The sequence below is a fragment of the Myotis nattereri genome (assembly GCF_964212035.1).
Source record: "Myotis nattereri genome assembly, chromosome: 6".
Classification (NCBI taxonomy): domain Eukaryota; kingdom Metazoa; phylum Chordata; class Mammalia; order Chiroptera; family Vespertilionidae; genus Myotis; species Myotis nattereri.
Genome location: NC_138081.1, coordinates 22,450,070 through 22,473,090, shown reverse-complemented (window position 1 = coordinate 22,473,090; position 23,021 = coordinate 22,450,070). Strand labels below are relative to the sequence as shown.

At 40.8% G+C, this 23,021-nt stretch overlaps 1 protein-coding gene across 1 annotated transcript in view; it reads left to right on the top strand.

Moving 5' to 3' along the window:
- Positions 1-23,021, top strand: part of PKHD1 (PKHD1 ciliary IPT domain containing fibrocystin/polyductin) — a gene marked incomplete at its 5' end in the record, with an annotated part of 392,126 nt that overhangs the window by 195,635 nt on the left and 173,470 nt on the right. The window contains 3 exons of the mRNA XM_081094978.1: positions 4,861-5,038; positions 6,884-7,079; positions 17,906-17,971. Of these exons, the coding sequence (XP_080951104.1) occupies positions 4,861-5,038; positions 6,884-7,079; positions 17,906-17,971 (440 nt within the window). The remainder of the gene's footprint in view (positions 1-4,860; positions 5,039-6,883; positions 7,080-17,905; positions 17,972-23,021) is intronic.

Below are 23,021 nucleotides of genomic sequence, written 5' to 3'. Positions count from 1 at the left end.
GATTCTGGCCTTCGGCTTTTCTATAATAAACTATTTTCTCTTTAACCAACTCTGAAAAATAACCTGTGAATTATACATCTGCAAAGCCATGGAGGAGTGATCTTAGGGTTTGCCTGTCAGAAACACAAGGATTATTAAATCATATGGCTTTTGCCTCTGCCTCCTAGTCCTGTATTTTTTTAAATGTGAATTTAAGGATTATTAAAAGGTTAGGAGAAAGACTGAATGTTGTGGCTTCTTTCCTCTTTTTAGATTTATTTTCAGAAGGAGATATATTTAAGTGTACCTCAATCAAAAAGTGTATATAAAAAAAAGCTAACTGACACATATAAAATATTACCGGATGGTGGCAGGTCTGCAGGTAGGATGCTGGTTTTCTGACAAGGACTTGTTATGAGCCCAGTGTATTTTTAAAGGGCATTCAACCCAGACTGTGTTATAACAATCTGTTGGCTGTACTCCAAATTTCAATTTTGTTTTCTTCAGGAAGTAAAAGATGAAAGCATCAGCAGCAAGCCCTCACATCCAGAATATGCTAGCAGCACCATTTAAGACTAGTTATTATGATGTGTCTGGCTTAGGAGATGTGTAATTGCAAAGTGTTTATTTCACAATTGTTCCAAATTTGAGAGCATTTAGAACTCAGTGCAGTGTTTGTCTTAATACAGAGATATGGACCCTCAGGAAACGTAAGCTAACGGTAAACACAAACCAGAGTCTTAATATTTGCCCTCCTTGGTATTGTTGATTGCCTAACAAATCCTGTCTGGGCAGCATCCATTCAAGAGTTCCACACAGTATATGGGCACTAAAGTACATAACTGTTTATGCAACTAGTATTGTAAATTGGTACATAGGCTGGAAGTTTTATCAAGTGCACAGACAGTGCTATATTTCTAAAGGAAACTATTGCTTAATTAAAAACCAGCTTGGGCATTTAAAAAAAGAACAAAAATTAAGGCACCTCATGGAACAGGGAGGATAAAAGGAAAGGTTTGTAGTTCTTTTGTCTTTTTGATTGTACACAGGAGCTGTTGCTGATGCAGAGGGAAGGGTTAACATTTAAAATGGACTGGTTGCCTCCTGATTTCTTGCACATAAAACCATGAGAAGTTCAGGGAGAGACTTCTTCCCCTAGTAATGAAGCTCTCTGCTGCTAATGGCCCATGCAGACTCCCTTGGCTCCTCCAAATTAGAAATACTTTTGTGCTCCTTTGCTTCATTAACAGTAAAGAGAGGGAGATTGGTGGCTATTTAGGGCATGGGGAAATTGGTGGCTATTTAGGACAAGCGAAAATTGTAGCAATTGTGGTTGGTAAATTCTCTTCATGGTGTTCTTCGACTCTTGATGTTCCTTGGGTGCTTTTCAGAAGAGCCCACCACTGTCTCTGCTAGCATTTTTCCTAGAAGGATGGGAGTTATTTGAATTTTTGGTCCTGGGTGATGGTCAACACAAGGCATCTTGCCTACTGAGAGATGATGGGTCTTTTACATTTTGATTTGTTTTTCAGAATGTGTCCTATGATTTTTTCCACTTCTAGCTGTGATAAGGGTATATTGGATAACCTTTACCTCCTCTACCTGCATTGCATTACAGAAAGCTGGTGCTGCATGTGAGTGCCTGTGAAATTGCATCCTGAATAAACCTTGCTAGAGAGATGGTGTGGCTTGATAGGATTAGGGCAATGCATGAAGAAGCAAGAGGAAAGGATACTTTAGAACCACAATGTGCTATGGTGGGTCTCTGATTGATCAAGGGGTTAGCATCAGATTATTAGATGCTCTTTGGAAGGAAATGGCATCACAAGAAAGGTACAAAAGTCCTAAAGACAAATAGAAATGAATTAGAGTTAGGATTCAGTTGCTTATTTGAAGAGAGGGGTAAGTTTTATAAGAGCCTTCTGAACCTGGAGAGTAAGGTCTGAAAAATGGCTTCTTCAATAATCAAAGTTACAATTTATAGAAACTAAACCAGGAGAAATTACATCCTGAAAATTGATGCTGATGGAAATTGAGAAGTAACTAAGTCTAGTTGAAGTGACCAGGAGGATTTTTGGGGCCACATTGTTGGAATTAAAAAGCATTTCTGGAAATATCTACCCAATAGATTATATTATAACATATAGAGGTAATATTTTCAAGGTGGTATGCATGATATCTTAAGAAAAGAGTGACAAAATATAGGTTGAAATTAAATGTAAACAGATGGGTGGATAACAGAATTCTTCTTTTGGTTTATAGTTTAAAATAACTATTTGTAAAAGTAGTTTAATTGAGAGCAGTTGACTGGAAAAATAAGAAATTTAAGTCCATAAGAAAACCTTAGCATTTTCCTAAACCAGGGCTCACTAATAGTGTAGATTGCCTGTAGGTGCCCAGAAGAGGTTTTCTGACCACCAAACGTAAGTGTTTAAGTCCTCTTGGCGAATATTCTATTGATATGGAGGTTGACCATATTAAGCTCTGTTCACTTAAGATCAAAATGCTTATCTTCTTTGATTAATAAGTTTATATGAAATCCTCTGACATTCATGCAGTTTTCTGGGTAGACTTCCCGTTGGGGAGAAACATCAGTAAGGGGCCAGTTGAACTGTTAAGCTGAGCCATGATGATTGAGAACAAATGGGTAGGAGATACAGGGGAGAAAAGTAAGCTTTCTAAAGCTTATGTAAAGATTAAAAATCTATAATAAATCTATAATAATAAAAGCGTAATATGCTAATTAGACTGGACGTCCTTCCGGACATCCTTCTGGATGACCTTCTGGATGAAGCCAGGGCTGTGAGGGAAGCTCAGGTCTCAGGTGCCAGAGGGAAGCTGGTGCCTGCAGCCTGGGGAAGGAAGGCCTACCCTTGCACGAATTTCATGCATTGGGCCTTTAATTAATAATTATAAATGTTATAAATGGAGGAGGAATTTTAGAATGTGAATATCCCATGACTGGAAGAAGGGACAGAATAAAATATGGAGGAAATTCCTACAATGGATTTGAAATCAGAACAGATGACCTTTATGTCCATTCTGATTCTAAGAACATGAGTTGAATCTTCAACAATCTTGTTCTTTAGTTCCAATTTAAATTCTGATATAATGTGAAAAAAACAAATACATGTGAAAAAAACAAATGCTAAGGATCCTAAACCCAAAGAGAGAAAGAAGTCTCCCCCACCCCAGACTTTGTAAAGATTTCGTTAATGCTGCATAGGGAAATCTTAGAAAAGCATAGTTCTTTTATTCCCCATGCCCTGATTATTTTTCATCCCTTTCATTAACTTACAGATTAAACAAATACATGTAATCCTAAAAAGGCTCTGTAGCACTAAAAGTATTGAGTGCGTTTTTTAATGACCAAGTAAACCTCTAGACATTAAAATAAGTAGCACAGGATGGCAAACCTGGCCCATCTGAGGTTCTTAAATGGGCTGTAGATAGATCTTGTTTGGCTTGCTAATGGTCACTGAATACTTTACATAGGTTATCTCTTTAAGTTTCCCAGGAGCTAGATGAGATACAATCTACTGTTGTCTCCATTGAAAAAATAAAAAAAAAAGAAAGCTTGAAGAGGGTCAGTAATTTGCCCAAGTTCCTATACCTAGCACATATGAGATACAGATTTCCAGTGTATACCCATTTGACCATAGTCCCCAAGCACTTAGCACTAACACAGTTTCCTTTTATCATATGCCACTGGATTGTAAATTGGCTGTGGATATGCTCATGCTACACCTCACTTTGAAAACCCAACATCCTTCATCTCATTTCCCTCCTCTTTGAGAATTTAATTATCTGCCTGCAGCAAAATGCCACAGTTAAAGGTTCTTATGAAAACTAAAACAAAGAGGGAAGGACAGTCATAATGTGTATTGATTTTTATTTTGCTTTATTTTTTTCCTGTCCACTTTGACTTTCTTTTATGGTCTTAGCATGTGGCTAACCCTATTCATGTTCTAGTGAAATCTTAAAAACCACTTTCTGGAATTGGCTGTGTAAAATCATTTACGGAAATGAAAACTTTATAATTCTACCTGTGACATTTGCCTAACACTTTTGCCACACTCTGGCTCAGTTTCTTCATTTGGTAAAATGCAGTCCTTCTAGAAACCCTTTAGGAAATTGGCACCAGCTTTTGGGCGAGCTCTTCCATGCATTCTTTCTTTATTTAGTAGACATGATTTGAGTGCCCATTGTGTGAGGGTCCTGTGCCAGGATAGCAAAAAGAAAATATAAAATATCTCTAACATAAGGATCTCACAACCTATGCTAACAAGCACAAAAGCAAGCCCAACAACACTGAGGTGCTATAGTAGGTGTGAGCACTGGGCATTGTGCAAGCCCACAAGCGAGGAGCCAGGCTACGTCCTCCCTCTGGGGAAGGCTACTGATGCCATTCCTGCTGGGCAGTGGGAGGTGGGCTTCTGAGAGCACATCAGGTTCTGGCTCTCAGTTCTTGCTCCCAATAAGGATATCTACTGACTATATAATATATTTTCTGCTGTGGAGAAACCTGGTCTACAGCAAAATTCTGGTCATGGACTTTTCTTTTAAAAAATAATAGACTATAGTCCTGGTATATGTGAATTCATTGAGATGGCATTTTAGTGGCATCCATTATGAACGTTACTACTCCAATCCACCAGACCAGTGACATGCACAGACAATGCAAGGACAGCTTCGCACTGGGCTGTTTTGACGCATGCAGTGACTGCTGGAACCTCCACAGACACACAGAGTAGAAGGGGCCTACAGCACACATGGAGAGAATAGAAGATGAGTCATAACTGATGGAAGAAGAGTACATTAGATCCAGGATGAACAAATAACTTAAAACCCATTTTTTTTTTCTTTTTAAATTCACACTAGAACTAATGCTCCGGATGTTTCTTATGACTTAACCTTGACTGACAGCAGAAATAAGACAACCACTGTCAACTATGTGCGTGACACATTGTCTAACCCTGATGGCTGGATGGCTCTGCTCTTGGATCAAGAGACCTACTCACTGCGATTTGAGACTCCTTGGACCAACAGATCTCTGCAGGGAATTTATTCAATGGTGTGTTCCACTTCCAAGTGCTTATGATGTCTCCTTCTGTAGAATAATAGTTCGAAGGTATTAGCATCTTTTGGTATTGGTAAAGAAAACTGCAGCAGCATTTTGACCAGATGAATGTATGACTGTAACTTGAATACAATGTGTGTGTGTGTGTGTGTGTGTGTGTGTATTTGAAAATTTTATCTGTTTAATAAAATTTTCAAATTTATGTATTTCAAGTTTATATATATTTCACCTTGAGAGCAGATTGGTTCTGCCTGAATTCTTAGGTTTATTAATACAATAAAAAACAGCTTCTAAGCAATCTATAGAATTGTATTTTTATATTATGGGTTAAGAACCAACTTAACCCAGAGAGGAGTGTTTGTAACCCAAGAAAAATGCCTTAACAAAGCATTTTTATGTTGCATACTGCCACCTTGTGGTCAAAGATTAACTTGTACATGAAGGTCTAGGAGTCAAATGGTTAGGGGGAATACACACAGGAATAGTCATGTAGGAAGTGGGTGCATTTTCTGGAAAAAAAAACACAACACAACACCAAGCAAACTGGTGGATTCCCTAAAGCTTCTTTTCTTCCTTTGAACACGTTTCTTTCTTTCTGTCTCCTAATATTTATATTCCCTAGAAGCCCTGAGAGCAGTATTAGGGAACTAGAAGCTGGTTTAGGTGTGCCATAGTTCTGAGGAGTTCAAAACAGAATCTGTCTTTATCCTCTCACCACCTCTCTGAGAGCAGAGAGCTCTTTCCTTCCCTAAAGGTTCCCATGAGAACATTGCATGGAATTTGCATAAGGTAAAGGCAGCCGGTTGGTGACTGGTTTCTCTCCTGGCGCACACTCTCCAACTGTGTGATATGGGACAAGTTTCCTGAACCTCTACCTGCCTCACTCTCCTCATCTGTAAAATGGGGCATGAACAGTAACAGTCACAGGGGATATTTCAAGGATTGAATGACTTTATGTGAGTCGTACTTAAGCATGTAGCACAGTGGTTCTCAACCTTGGCTGCACATTAGAATCACCTGGGAATCTTTTTAAAATCCTGATTTCTGGGCCTCATCCTCTGGAACTTCAATTTCTTTGTCATGGGGTGGGGCCACAACATTAGTAACAGAGAAACAGAATTTCCGGAGGATGAGGCCCAGAAATCAGGATTTTAAAAAGATTCCCAGGTGACTCTAATGTGCAGCCAAGGTTGAGGACCACTGATGTAGCACATGCTACATCAGTGTTCGCTATTGCTGTTATAAATGGAATGTACTGCCAACATTGCCTGCCTCTTTAAAGGGATTCCAGACCTAGCTCTGTCTCGTCTAGCTATTTGACCTGGGACAAATCAATCCACTTGTCTGGGCTTTGGTTTTCTCTTGTGTTAATTAAGGAAGTTAAACAAAAGGAAACTTTTGTCTTTCCGTCCTCACCTGGTATGATTTTGTAAACTCTAGTTCTGAGTTTGTTACGAAGTGGATTCAAAAGAAAAGTCATCTGGGTGTAAACTACCTTATTTCTAAACAACTCAGTGTTGTTTGTAGCTTTTTAAAAAACATATATTTTATTGATTTTTTTACAGAGAGAAAGGGAGAGGTACAGAGAATCAGAAACATCGATGAGAGAGAAACATTGATCAGCTGCCTCCTGCACACCCTCTACTGGGCATGTGCCTGCAACCAAGGTGCATGCCCTTGACCAGAATCGAACCCAGGTCCTTTCAGTCTGCAGGCCGACGCTCTATCCACCGAGCCAAACTGGTCAGGGCTGTTTGTAGCTCTTTTTTATAGGGGAGTCTTCCTTCCTAAATAAGCTCTATTGTATTTTTCTCTCACTTCAAGTACTCAGCAACATTTGACAACTTTGCTCCTGGGAATTACCTCCGGCTGGTCCACACAGTCCTGTGGCCTTCCCCTGACATCCTCATAAGGTGCGGGAGTCAAGTGGGGCGGTCGTTGCCCTCTCTTCCATCGCCTGGTAAAGACCAAGGCTGTGACTGGTTCTTCAATAGCCAGTTGAGGCAACTCACCTATCTGGGTAAGTATAATTGCATGGGCATTTTTAAGGGCACGTAGTAAGAAACCACCGCTCACTCTTGAATTTTAGACAGTTGTGCTATGAAACGATGGGAAACTGAGGGGAACAGCTGTGTGTTATGGTTAAGTGGATGGGCTTTGAAATCAGACTGCCTGGGTTTAAATCCCATCTCCAAGCCTTACTAGATATGGGACACTGAGCAGCTGCTCTTTTTCTTTGAGGCTCAGCCTCCTCACTTATAAAATGAAATAATAGGACATACCTCAAAAGATAGGAAATTATATAAAGGATAACATGTAAAACTTTTTATCAGAGTGCCTAACCCATACCAAGTGCTTATTAAACATTGTTATTAATATTTTCAATTCACTTTAAGGCACTGTTATATTTGTAGAAAGATCGAGTGCATGGGAAAGACAGGATGGCTTGGTTATGGCCACAGATATTAGGAGCAACATAGAGGACAGATGACAGCTACAAAGAGGAGGAATGAAGAGTGAAGTTACTGTGGAAGGTGAGGAGGAAAGCCTTGGAAGCGGATCCAAGGCCAGGAAGGTGCAGAGGCGTGGAGGGCTGATCTGAAAATCTGAGGACTAGGGTGGGCTGTCTCTGTCTTGCATCAGGATGTAGCATACAGGAGGCAACCTACTGCTATATTTCTCTCTCTCTCTCTCTCTCTCTCTCTCTCTCTCTCTCTCTCTCTCAAAACAATACACATATCCTCACGTGAGGATTAAAACAAAAAGATGTAGGATGCAGGAACCTCATCTTGTAGGACCAAAAACCCTTCTGTGATTGCAGAGTAATAGATGGCTGAAGGATTTCTTTATCATCTTATTGTGCGTGTTTCACAGGAGTTTTCTTTTGACTTCCTGGTGTTTGTCTCATATTCTTGTTCTATCCCATGTCAGCATTGGTCACTCTTAGCACTGTGATGCCCATTTATACCAACCTCAGCTCAGTGTGGTCTGTAAGGAGAATCTGTCCAAATGGGTCTCTAGAATGTCAATTTTGTTATCAATTAGTCTTAACAGATCCTGGTCAGATTCAGGAGAACTCACAGCTCCTCAAGTCCCAGCCCCTGCTACAAGCCAGTCTTGTCCCTAAGGAAGTAGAGAGCTGGGCAATTGTCCCGAGTCCCCGGCCCCTCTCCCTTGTGCCTAGCTGTATGTCCACTGAGTCTGAGCTACACTTGAGCCCGGGGATGATGACATGTTAATAGCACCATAGAGGAGAGTATGGTACTTCTCTGGTATTTTTATCTTTGCCAAATAGATTGTTGTATATTTTACTTGCACTGAATTGTAATGTTCAGATTTTCTTTTTGATTTGATACATTCATAAATGTAACCTAAAGCTATAAAAACTCAGGAGGGACAGAGAGCCTGTGACTGGTTTACCACTCTGGAGGGGAATACCAGTAGCAAGAGCAAATCGCTGCCATTAATTTTAACTATGACTATTCACTTGATATATATTATAGAGCAAAATTTAATTTCAAATGGTTCTTGTTCTATTACTTAGTGTGCTCTTCGCAAACATGTCCATTGTCAGATTCTGTTCATGAGCTGCGGACAAATTTGAATTCTCACATAAGCCAAAATGATAAAGGAACATTTGGGGCTTAAAGACAAAATAAAATCAAATCACACAGTTACAGATTTTCTTCCCTTTTGATAGTATTACTTATTGAATTAATAGTAAGTGAAACTATTATTCTATATATACTAGTATATACATATATGGTATAAATACACATGCCATAAGTATGTACAAGTATATATATATTTATGCATAGATGTACCTCTGCATATGTATATTGTATATATATGATGCGATAAATATTTTAATGTAAAACATTTTAATTGGGTATATAGTTTTCATTAATTTTTACAAAATTCTTTGTCAGAATACCCGGGTATTTCCACCCTTTGATTAATATGAGTTGGAAAAGGAACAGGAAGCTGCAGAGGGTTGGTTGAATGTTTAGTGAACTGGGAGACCCTTGTTCCTTGGAAAGGATTCCCAGGGTTCCAAGCAGTGGCTCTCAGGGTCATTTGCCTCCTGTACCTTCTGAGCATAAGGGGTAGAGAGGAGGCCCGAGCCACGTCTGTTCCCATTTCTGTGCTGGCACAGTGAGGACACCAGGACCCAGGGGGAACGGAGGCTCCTCTCGCTTCTCCTCACTGGTACCCATGCAGCTGTCTTGGGCTGCATGGATTTGGTTTGATCTCCTTTGTGCATAGTTTACAGCATCTTTAGGAGGGCTCAGGATGCCATGATGCCTAAATGGCAGTGAGGGAGTTGCAGCTGGTACCTGTTTCAGTTCTGTGCCATGCATTTCACATATTGGTTAGTTTACTTAATTTTTTTTATTTTTTATCATGTGGTATTATAAGTCTGTGATTGGCCTATTTTACACAAAATACATATAATCTAAGAAGGAAGCCCAAGTACAGACCTCACGTTCTGTGTGGACATATTCCTGGATGAAAAGTCATCGGCAGAGTTGTGTGTACAAGTTTCATGTCATCGTAGGGAAACTGCTTGGGCTCCTTCAGGTCCCCTGAGTTTCCTGTCAGACTTTCAGGGGGGACAGGGATGGAAGGGTCCTGCTCCTTTTCCTGGCTGGCTTTCACTCAGAGTGCTGCTTCACTGACCATTCATTTGTTGACCACTTCTAAGAGGATCGTCTTTTGTATTGTTTGAGACCTAACCACATCCCCCAGGAGAGGAACTTTTTAAAATCACAATTATATTCATTTCCTGCATTTGGCTACTTCATGTGTTTGATTTAAGATACCCGACTAACCTTAGACATGGCTAAGAATGGGAGAAATCAGAACCCAGGCATTCTAGCTCCTGGCTGTGGATCCCTCCACTAGAGTGTGCTGCCTGCCAAAGAATCATTGATCACTGACCAGAAAGGGTGGTGCTGGGGGTGCTGGGCAGGGTCATGGGAGAAGACTTCTCGCTGATCCCCAGTGACAAAGACAAAGAATCCTGTACATATAATATCTTTGACCCTTGCATTTCTCTCTCTACCGAGGCGAGTCTTGTCTTTGTTCCGCAAACATCTTTATGGAATGCAGGTTCTTTGGAAAGCTCATGGCCAGAGCTTAGGGCTTAAGGTTTTAATCAGTGGCTGGCTGGCTATTTTACCTGGGGCTTGGAATTATAAATGCTCCATGCCTCAATAACTTCATCTGTACAGCGAGGTTAAGAATACTGACTTATCTCTTGGAATTGTGCTACAAAACACCCAAAACATCCTCAGGTGTGATTAGTGTGCCATGTTACCTTACTCAAAATTTTCTCAAGAGATTATTTCTTTAGAATTTTTGTTTTATTTCCTCGGAACATTAACAACGTCACAAACCTTGAACTCATCATCACCTTTCTGAAAAGGGTCTCATTTTATTTTCCTTGACTAGATTTTGTTAGAGAGCTGAGATTCATGATCATATGACATATATGACATATTGTTCCCATGATTGAAATTTAATACCACTTAAGCAGTTGCTACCCACAGAATAAGATAACCTCGCTCATTTAAAGAGATCTTGTAAGGAGATTGGTTCAGGTGGACTTTCTAAAGTCCCTGAGAATGCTGCCCATGGAGCCACTTATAAAACAGACCACAAGTGAAGTACTGTGTGCTGCGGTTGTGTTAGGACCCAGAGGGGCAGTATTTGATGTGATTAACTATTATGAATGGTGGTTCCGAGATGTAACCTCTATGCCATGCTTGGGATGGGTATGCCTGTAGAACAAGTGTTCTTTCTCATTTTCAAAGCCAGACTCAAAGCCAGCAAGCCCATCTCCCCATTTATACCATTTGATTCCCTGGCAGCTTCTGGCTCTGCCTGACACAGCCAGCTTCCCCCTGCCTCTTTCCCTGCTGTTGTTTTCCAGGGCGGTTTCAGTTCATGGTGAACTATTTTTATTTTTTAGTTACATTAATGCTATGAAATAATTAGTCAGCTAATTAATCTGGTTTACAAGCTTTGTAGGATTCTTCAGCTGTCAGTCAGGCCCAGGCCCGAGGCCTACATCTAGTCTCAGCTCTCTTGCCCATGTGATTCCTGTTGCCATGGCTACTGGCTGCATCTGCTGACACCCCACTCTCTATTTATTGCTTAATTAAGAATTTCACGCTCAGCCCTTATCTGCCTCTAAGAACAAGCGCACACTGTTAAGAAATTCCAAATATAGGCCCAGGCACAAGGAAAGCCTTTCTTGCGGGCTTGGCTGGACGGAGCCCCTCTCAGGATCTTCTCGGCATCCCAGCCGCCACCCTTCAATCAAAAATCGTTAAATGGGACAGAGATAATGAGCATGTCGCATATCAAAAGAAGGATGTTTGCTTGATCCCAAGGAGGAAAAGCTGCTTGTCTCCATCTCAGCTCCACTTCAAAGGGAGATGAGACCCCCTCTTCCGTGGGGCCTGATAAAGCCTCATTTGTTCTGGGCTTGACTTATGCAAAAGGTCTGGTATGTCCGAGTCCCATTGCACAGACGTGGCCTCCCCCCCACCTCTTGCCTCCACCTCCACCAGCCCCTGCCTGGCCTTCCGCACACTGCACACTCGTGTGTCAGCACTTAGGCAGCTGGGTCCCCCAGAGCATCAGGCGGAGCGTGTAATCACCGACTCTCCACCAACAATGGCCACTTGTAAGGGGGTGGCCAGGAGGAGGTCTTCCTCACAATAGGAACACAATTATTGCAGCTGCTGGGGAGGGCCAGGCTTCTTCCTGTAGAAATAGAATAGGACTTGCTCAAAACAGGGGACGAGGTGGGGGCGGGGGGGGGAGGTGGTGGGGGTGCACGGGGGGGGGAGGAAACAATCTTGAGTTGATTATTCATATTCTGACTCCTGGAAGCCCCATGCGGAACCAGTGGGGTTCCAGCAGCTGCTCGTGCGCAGCCCTCTGCTCATAATTGTACATTCTGTCAGGGGTCAACTTACTTTTGACCCTGTCCTTTCATATCGGTAAAAGGCTCTTCAGGACAAACTGTTGGGTTGTGGCAGGGTGCATTAAACACTCACAGGCCCTTCCACTTGCTTTCTCCCCCCACCCAACCAGCAGCCGGTGATAAATTCATATCAGATGCTGAGCCATTCTCTGCTGCCCTCCTGAGTTCACACAGCCCTCACCCCGGCACCGCGATGCTGGGACAATGTGTGGGGCGGCAGCTGAGAGAGTCCGCCTGCTAGGCTCACAGGCTCCTGCGTACCACCTTTCTCTGATCGGACTGAAAAGGGACATGTGTAGCCAGGCTGGCCAATGCTTGTCTCCAAGTGTCCCCCTCGCCAAGATAAAGGCAGGCCGTTTGGCATGAAGCCGGGGCTGTTGTCCACGAGGGCAAGAGGGCTGAAGTAGGGAGACAGATGGACTGTATTGTCTGCACCAGGTGCCCTGAAGAACTCAAGTCACAGGAGGCTCGGAAAAGATGCTGTTAACTTGCGAGCTGTGAAAATAAGGGATGTTTTCCTAAGTTTGCGGCTAGAAGATCATGGATACTGCCTAGGGTTTCTCTTTTCTCAGAGTGCCAAGGGCACCAGGCAGGAGCAGGCTGCTGCCTGGACCCTTCTGCTCTTGAGCTGGTCCAGAAGACCCCGTGCTGCTCCTTGGGATGGAATGCTGCTAGGGTTTAAGATGGAGAGCTGACTCAACTGGCTGCCAGATCTCCTTGGGAGGATTTTATAAGCAGAGCAGAATCGTAATTCTTTGAAACTCTGCAGACATGCCATGCTGTGTCCCTCTAAGGCAATCTATAGCATTCTAGTTAATAAATTAATTTACATTCTTATAGAAAACTCATTCCCCCAAGATCCCCAAGGATTTTTATGGGTAATATGGCGAACTGACTTCAGGGAAATGCAGTAAACTTCATGGCAAAAATACAGAGAATGGAACAGGAGCTGGAAAGGTGAGAAGGGATTTTGCCTCTTGATGACAAGCAACTTCTTCAAAAGGAAAAGGAAGGAAGAAAGGGAGGAATGGAAAGAAATAAGGAAGGAAGGAAAACTAAGAAGTCAGAATCAAATACTTTTTCTAGGGATCCCTGATTAAGGAACTAATGCTTAGTGACACTGGCAGCTACCCTTCGTTCACAAAGGGCCAGGCACAGGTGGCCATTAAAATGATCACCTCACATCTTATATTTTGGGAATATAACATGGTTTGCAAGCTTTTGGTACAATTGCTAAAAAGTAAGAAGTGTGAACATACGGATCTCTCTTTTATTTGGGTCTCCTCACTTGTTAAGAACACCTGCTTCTGAGAACAAACCACATTTTTGAGAGTATGGATGAGAGAAGTTGTAAAATTCCTCAATTTGGTGCCTTCTAAGTGTGCCTCATGGGCAGACAGCTGGAATGCATGGTACCAGGCCCATCCCTCTAAGTTCTGGTTCTATAGGTCTGCACAGGGCCCAGGAAATCACAGATGCCCCATGAGTGGCAAACATTTATCTGCATCAGAATAACAATTGTTATTGTGTGCTAAGTTAATTAAGAAGATTTAATTGAGCTAACTCTCAGGACTGTGGTTAATGCAGATCTATCTATCTGTTGGTGTCTCGGTCAAGTTCTTTTACTCTTACACTTAAAAAAAAAATCACTCTTTCAAGGATGCATGTCCCTGGGGATAGTAGAGGAATTAAAGGGGATCACAGAATTTTCATAAAATGTTTCTGTGAAGGTTTTTAAAAGATTCTGTGTTATAAGGGCCAAGGTAACTCTGTGACTATCTCTAAAGCTGGAATCAGACAGCAGTGTGGTCTTGTGAACCAAACCCGCCCAGGGACCAACTGGCAAGCCAGCCTTCTCTGTGTTTAAGTAACGGAGGCTAATGTCTGGGGAGCCAGGTCCAGTTCAGGTAGGTAGAAACAGCAGGTGTGTGAGGCAGATCTGGGGGGAAAAGGTAGTGGTAGAGGACAGGGCAAGCTAAGCTGAAAATGCAGAGAGAGGACCAAATCCGACAACAGCTAGAGAAGGCGAAGGCATGGGCCAGGGTGAGAATGGACCAAATCTGCAGACACAGATCACAGTGGCTGTTTTGCGTTTTCTCCATGTGTAGGCAGTGGCTGACTCACCTATGTGCATGTGGGCTGAATGAGAGCTCCGAATACGTGCCTAAACCTGAAGGGCAAAGTGGGAATGGGAATATAAATAAAGAATAAAACAGGAAAGGAATCTATAACCTGCTAAAATGCCATGTGTTTCTTTCCATGTAGGTACCTATTTATCGCTCTAAATTCTAAGAGAGAATTATTCATTTTTCTCTTTCTTAGTGCCCCAGTGAGGACACAATTCGCCAGACACAGCACATAGCTCTGGTGAGCACTGGTATCATTTCTAGCTGAGCAGTTCTCTTTCCTCTTACCGGGAGCTATTTTCTTAGCACTTTTCCCTCTTCCTCCTATCTGAGCTTGCTAGCTCAGATCATATAACACTTGTCAGCATACTTTGGCAATAATTGACCCATATACTTCTTTTCTTTTTGAGGACCAACCAGATATTCTTACAATCTGGGAAGGATCAACTGCAGTAAGTCTCCATTTATAAACAGAGCAGATTAACCGTTCTCGTATTACAAACACAGAATCAGAAATCAAGCACTGAGAAAACATATGTACAATATCACAGCTTGTATAATGCTTTTAAACTCTTTCCGAGACAATACCTTTATTCTCAAATGATTTTCATATTTATCCAAATTGGAAATGACACTTAACATTTACCCTGTCTTTTTAGAGTCAAAGCACTTAACAGATTTTAGCAGAGCTGGTTACATTGCTTACAGCTCTATACCATGGCTCATCATGATTAGGCGCAGCTGTAAAAAGAATAAAAAGCGTATTTCTTGGGTTTTGTTATCTGGCTCTTAGAATCATAAGCATGTCATAATAACAGTGGCGATAATAGCTGACTTTATTTTCCATTATGTGCCAGGCACTGCACTAAGTATATTACATTGCTTTATCTTTTCTTCCCAGTAACCTTTTGAGGTAGATACTAGGATTATTCCCATTTTTTAGAGAAAGTGACCGAGGTTCAGATCGTGAGTAACTTGTCAGGTGCCCACATCTAGGAACTGAAAGACCCAGAATTCAAATTTAGGCTCTTGAACTCCAGCATCCACCTTCTTCCCCACACTCTCTATGGCACCACTCTCACGACGCGGCAATGGTATTTGGAAAGAATTTGCCCTCCAAGCCATGCTCACATGCTCTGACCCAGTCCTCAGAAGGGCATGCATAAGTAGTGGTGGGATAGAAAACCAGACTTTTCTAATCTTTTCTACTTTTGATAACTTTCCTCCATTTCCACTGGCACAGAAACTACTTTTCTGAGATTGAATGATATTCACACACTTGCTTGAATGAAGCGAGCAGTAGCTCTTCAATGTACCCTTTCAGTGTCTGTTTAGGGGCAGACGATTTAGAGGAGGTGGGAACCTTTTGTTCAGCTGCGTGTGTAGCAGCTGAACAAGGTCAATGGCCACTCAGTTCAGAAGCCGCTGGTGCAGAGCTACAGATGTGAGAGCTCCCTGAGCCAGGAAGCCTTGGTTGACCAAGAACAGGAGCTGGGCAAGTGACTTAGTGAATGAAAGGACATGGGACAGCCTGTGTTGGGAGTTAGATATGTTGAGGGTTAGCCTTTTCAGTTTTAAGGTTACTCATCACGATGATAACTATAATGTGCTGTAAGTACAGTATCTTTTTCACCAGGGGACTTTGGATATATTGATTATGTTCCCGCTACTTCAGATTTCATCACCTACCTAGTGGGGAAAATTGTTTCTATTCTACCCTTCCTCCACCCATTCCTCTTGTAAGTTAAATAAATCTATAAAATGACTAGAATGGCTTGAAACACACCTTTATCGGTAACTTTACTTGTTTGCTTTCCTTACCTCAGTGGCTGGGTCTTAGGGAGAGGGCAGGGATGCCCTGAAATCTACACCCTCCTGGAAACTGTCCACAAGGATGACTTTTATAATATCTCTAAGTGAACTGACTTCCCTTTCCAAATGATTCCTGGAATTTATTCTCATTTTCCTTTCTTAGAGTTTGATTCTGTTATAATATTTCAGTTCCTTTTTCAGAAGGGTATTCTATTGTTACCGCCTTTGCTTGGTTTTAGATATCATCTTGTTCATATTCTCTTTTGCTTCTCTTTCCGTTTGAGCTTAACTTTTGTAGTATTTTGTTTTTTGGTTCCTTAAGAGGATTATTTCCTACCTTTATTTGTTTAACTTGTTGAAATTGTCAGTTACGTCCTGGGTATCCAGGGTAGAGCACTATAAACTTAGGATTTCTAGATTGGTCCATGAAAATTAAGTATCCAGCAATGTTTAATGTCCTAAAGTACATGAGAAAAATATCTTCCTGTAAGATTTAAAGACAAAGCAAACTAACAATGGATGCAATTGTTATCCTAAATTAACCACAGTTGGCGCTGGATAAATATTTGCTACATTGACAGCTAGCTTAGGCTAAATATCACAGTATCGTTTTAAAGCACTTTTTAACTTTAGGAAATGCATAGGTCAGTGTGAGCAGAAGTGGATAAGTTAAACATTCTAGAATAAAAAAAGAGATAAGATGCTAGGCTAGTGGCTTTATTGTTATTATTACTAAAGGCAGAAAAGTGGGTGAACTATGCAATAGGACAGAGAAACAATGTAAGTGAGATCTTAGAAGTAGTGATGAAGTAGAACATGGAAAAGAACATGCTGGCCGTTGTACCTGTCAAACTCATGCCTTTTATAACGGGAAGAAATTAAACTGAGAACAATGATCAAAATCTGAATAGAAGAATAGGAGAGGCCTCATCATAGATTCCTTTGGGGGTGATTTTCTTTGTAATATTCAAAATCCTATGCTTTATAATTAGGAAGAATGATCCTTGTTCTATTTCATTCTGTGGTGGAGGAAGGAATGAGGTCCCAGGGAATGGCCAGCGGAGAGCGTGGGTTTGGCCAAAGGTCTCAAGGCTGTAGCCTTCAGCAGCTCCGGGCCCTCCAGTGGTGGGGAGGTGCTGGCTCCCATGACATCTGATAAGGCAGAAAGGTAATTAACCAATAAGAGACAAGGTGTTACTGAAAAGTGGAGTTCGGGCACCTGATTACTAATTAATCAGGCGTGAGAGCACCTTGTAGATGCATTCACTATTTAATTATAGCAGCCTCTCTTGGCAAAGGAGCATATGTTCCCAGCTTAATCTACTGGTTTATACTGACATCAAATTGTCATTATCAGAAAGAATCAGGCCTTTTGATTATTTCCACTAATTTATTGAACACTTAAAATTAATGAACCTCAGGCCTTTTAAATGTACTCAGTTGGTTTGGAAGATGGGAGGGAAAAGGGGGGTGGGGTGGAGAAAAGCCTTCATTAAAAGGACAATTTGTTTGGATAAAAGTAAAGCAAATACATTTCATGGGTGATCTGAACTCTATTGCTGAAAATCATGAACTCTACAAGCTGAGCTTTCAAAATGACAGAGAGGAAATAGGGTATGAGGTGTGCCCTGCTGCCCAACATTGGCTTCCAAAGGACATATGGCTAAAGGTTTTTATAGCCTATTTATGTGCCAAATCTCTAGGAGACCTCACTGCAGTTAAGTTTAATGAAATAAAAGCAAAGAAAATCAAATGTTGGAAATCAATTGTTAGACTAACTAATAGGGATTTTTTTTTTGAAAATTTCGTTATGTTGGGGAGAATATAGCACAAAGCTTCCTTTCTCACATATGAATATCCTTCGTATTAAGACACTTTGCATCATATCCAAGTTGTGGCTTTTCTCTTCAGTTTCAGGTGAAGGTCAAGTCCAAGTGATTGTCCAGGTGAAGGAAGGTGTGCCCCCAACTATTTCAGGTGAGTATTAACCGACAAAGTAGAAGTGCCTGTCACATCACAATGTCCTCCAATAATAGTTCCACAAATTCTTCCTATCATATTATTTGTAAAGAGGCAAGTATCAGTCCTAATGGTTTTATGCCTAACTGCTCTCTGTTGTGTCAGCCCTATAGCTAAGATGTGTCTGCATGTTAAAGAAAGATATACGAAGGAACGTTTCAAAACATTGGAAAGTAAGAATGAAAAGATGTAAATAAGCACATTTTATAAATTATGGACCAGATGTGCACACAGGAGTCCAGATATGCAGATGGGCCATTAGGCCCCCAACAAATGGAAAGAAAAATTCAGGGTATCTCAAACCTTTAATTGTTCCCAGTAATTTCAGGAAATCAGGGTAAACAAACCATCCCCCAAAGTCAGATGGTTCTGTGAAATCTTTCTAACTCATAAAAGCCAAATTTTCAAAGATGAAATGACTCAGAAGCACCTTCTAATGTGTTTCATTGTTTGTTTTTGTTTATCCTGAGTCAGTTTACCTATACATTGGCAGCAAGGAGAAATCCTTTCAAAGGCTGAGTTTTCCTTTGATTCCCAGTGGCATTTTTGTCATAGGTCAGAGCAGGAGCCATGCTAATCAGAAAATGGTAATTCCTCCATTGAAATGAATAAATAATTGAAGTAAAACTATAAAGTAGAAGTACTGATGGTTGCTAATCCATGCTTATTGGACTAGAAAAAATGTGATTCTTTGTTTTCATAACTATTTCTGCTCTGTCATAGCATTTTGATCTTTGTAGCCGATCTTTCTTCCTTCCTTTCTCTCCCTTTCCCCCTTCCTTCCTTCCTTCCTTCCTTCCTTCCTTCCTTCCTTCCTTTGTTTTTTTCCTTCTTTCTGCTCTTTTCTTTTCTTTTGAAATATCTAAGAGGCTTTATTCATTCTCATCATGAAGCAACTTCTTTTTCTATTTTTAAATTTTAAAAAATTAATCTTGCAATTATAGTTGATGTACAATATCATATTAGTTTCAGGTGTACAGCATAGTGATGAGACATTTATATACCGTATGAAGTGATCCCCCCAGTGAATCTGGTATCCATCTGGCACCATACATGGTTATTACATGATCACGGACTATACTCTCTATTTTGTACTTTACATCCCCATGATTATTTTCATAACTGGCAATTTGTACCTCTTAGTCCCTTTCACCTTCTTCTATCATCTTCCTAACACCTCTTCCATTTGGCGACCATCAGTTTGTTCTCTGTATCTATGGGTTTGTTTCTGTTTTGTTTAGGTGGCTCATAAAAGCCTTAATAATTGAGTGCCTCTCATGTGAGGTACAAGAGGAGACAGCAATGGGCAATGGTCTTTGACTTAATGGGGTCTTATGGTCACTTGGGATGTCAATCAAATGGCTGACTAAATTTCCTTTAAAATAACTGTTATTAAGGGAAAGTATCTTACAGTTCTCTCTTCTCTGAAAGTTCTGTGTTCAGAATCCCCCAAAAGACATGAGATCAGTTAGGTCAGTCCCTATTTTGTAAAGAAGCTATTGGGGAAGCTCTTGTGCTAGGACCCTTCAGAGGATACTGAGCCATTTATGGTGGCCATTCCTGGTTCAACCAGCTGTAGCCAGGGTGGCCACAGCACTTAGTATGAAGATTTCTGTATGAAGGATTCTTTGGAAGGACACTGTGGGTGGCCAGCATCCAGGGACTTTTCAGCAGGGTCAGTTTAACTGGGAGATGCTTCATTTGATTTCTCAATTACAACATGATGAATAAATAGAAAGCCAATGCTTTATGGAAGTGTAGACTTTTAATAAGGAAAGAAACATCATAGGCTGCCCTATCCAATTGCCTCATTTTATGAATGAGAGCATCGGAGCCTAGAGATTAAGGTTTACTTGGTCATATCAGTAGTGAGTGGTTAACATGGATGAGAACTCAGTTTCCCAGTTCATTCTAATGTTCTTTCTGCTTTACCATATACTTGCTCAAGTACTTAAACTCCCTTTTATGGCATATGTGAATTTATGAATTAGATCAGAACCAATTACATATAGCCAGTTTTTCTAGCCTATAAAGCTGGGACAGAAAACTACCCCAAAATGCAGGGAGTTACAGAGTTAGTACATTACCATTCTTTAGAAATAAATTCGGATATTAATGTGGTTCTCAGACATAGGCTGATTTCCATAGTTTAGGGTATATGCAGATGGAAAAATTTAAATAAATATGGGTGTATTTTGTGTAATGAATAGCTCTATGAAAAACAGTAAAATTATTGCAGTATCGAAAATTCTTTTTTCCCCAGCAAACATTTATTTTTAAGCTTTTGTTTAATTTCAGACTTACAGAAAATTTGCAAGAGTAGTACAAAGAATTTCCATATACGTTTAACCTAATTTCCCCCAATATTAACGTTTTACCAATTAACATTATCGAAAATTCTTGACCAATACAAGAATGGAATAATTCATGGAGTTCTATCTATATGTTAACCTATTCAGAGATTCAATAGAGTTGTAATGTAGACGAAACATTTTGGGTTAAGGTTTCCTGCTGCAGAGAGCATCTTAACTCAGTCATTTAACTAAAGGCTTATTCTGGGTACAAGATTGTGCTGGTCACTGTGGAAATCATAGACGGGAAACTAGAGACAGAAGTTAGGGGACATATGGGCCAGTTATGGGGAGAGCAGAGGAGGTGATGTGATGTAAATTGTTGTTTGAGTACTTAGTGGTTTGGGGTACAGATTTATGTGAATTTGGGTCAGGATGGTACCTAGTTTTCTGAATACCCCAGCGAAGGCCTTTCATGCTCCCCCAACACTGAGGCTTTATTGGTATCCTCTTAGTGCCCATGATGATTTATAAAAGATGGGAGGCAAGTGGATGGGTAAGTGAAGCAACCACTTTGATGGAAGATAAAAATATTTCTGAAGAGGCTTTTCCTCAACCGTGTTGCTTTAATGGGCGCTAATTTCAAATGCTGTCCATAGTCATATGAGAACATTGAGATGATCAGATTTCTCTCCCTAAATTTGCCAACCCTTGTCCCAGAGATCTAAGTTTATTTCCTTTTCTCTGGTCTCTGAGAATCTGTCACCCTTTTCCTGTTTAAAGACAGCCCATCCCTTCCAGCACCTTCTGAACTTTGTGCCTTCAGGAAATAACTTTGTCTTGTGTAGTTAACCTGCCCTTCTTTACTGGCTCCTTCGTGTATTGCTTCCCAATTAAAATAAAACAAAACAAAAAATGTATGAATACTTACCTAATCCTTCTCTAGTTGATATCTCGTCTTCAAACTTCTCTAAATACTAGTAGCTTCCTCTTTATGCAGAGCCATAAAAAGCTGGGGCAGATGAAGGGTTAAGGTAGAAAGGGCAATATATAGCTGAGATATGAGGTCGAACCACCTCAAATTTTGGTTGTTGAGTGACGGATCTGTAGAGGAAAGCAGGGTGAGGCTTCATTCTAAATGGTGGTCCTGACCAAAATTTATGGACTCCAGTTTCAAGGTAAGTCTAACTTATCTAAAGGTTGGGAAGACAGAACAGAGGCTGAGAGTCTCAAAGTTTAAAGGTTCCTCAGTAAGCTCTGTGGATATTCTGACCCAGTGTCTTCTTTGCTTTTCTCTCCACTGCGTCCCTCAATCCACTGTAATCCACAGTGGTTTTCCCCCTTGAGAACTCCTCCACTGGGACTGCTCTCCTCCTGATCACTCATGCCCTGGTCGCCTAGTTCAATAGCCACTTCTTGTTCCTTCTCTCATCAGAAATTTGCTATTAACAAGGTCACATTTTTCCCTTTGGACATTTATTTCATAGGTTTCCAAGAAATTCTCTCCTGGTTCTCCCTGAATACCTCTGACTGCTTCTTCTTTCACTGTCAGAGGCTCTTTTTCTCTCCTCACTTTTCTGTATTAAATAATAGTCATGTAGAAGCTACGTAGTAACTGTATGGGAATCTAATAACCACGCAGGAGGATAAGATGTTTCCTTTTCCATTCACTGTATAGATTGTATAGAATAATCAAATTCCTTCATAGTAACATCCCTTGGGACAGCTACCTTAAGATTTATTTTGTTCAATTAAAGACATTTTTAGCCTTTGTATAAATGAGAGTGAAGATGACTAAAGGGAAGAATGTTTGTTTCCCACATCTGCAATATAAAATTGAAGTAATTATGGGTTTTTGAGGTTTGGCATAGGGTTTTGAAGAACCTAGTCATTGCCTGTTTAAAATATCACTGGAAATAAGGCTTCAGGACATCTTTTTCTCTGGTGCTTGTGGTTCTAGTTAGTGGCCATTTCAACAAATGTTCCCACCCTATCCCCACTTGAATATTTAGGGTGTAGTATTGGAAAGGAGTAAATATTGGGAGGAAACTTAGGAACGTATTACAGTATTAGTTTTTATAAAATATAGAGAGAGCCTCTTCTGAGTGAGGCTTGTTTCTAGACATTGACTGATTCCCATGATATGGGATATGTTTTATGCTAATTAAATTGACATCTATTATCTATCTATCTACCTACCTACCTATCTACCTACCTACCTACCTACCTGCCTACCTCTATATCTATCCATCCTTTGTAATTATCCTGGGACCCTAAGTAGACCATGTCACCCTGGGGAGTTGGGTTCAGGTAGACAAAACAATTGGGTGTTCCTTATGGTTCTGGCCATAGGCTTTTCTCTTTTCATACCACAGACTCTGGAACTATCACAGATATCCTCAGTTTCAAATATGGCCTCTTGGGCTGATAACATCAAAATCCATCTCTCTGACTCAGAGCCTTTTTCCATCCTTCAGATTCATATCCATTCCCTGCTTGCTGTATATTTTCACCTGGAGGCCTCACAGGCACCCCAAACTCCATATGGCCAAAAGAGAATTCATTAATACATATCCTAATGGGTATCTCTATCTCTGCCCATCAGCACCCATGATGGAAATACAGAGGCTTCTCCATCTTTGTTACTCTTCACATATTCATCTCTGATTATTTTTGCAGCCTCATTTGCCTCCTTACAAACTGCCCATAGTTCTTCC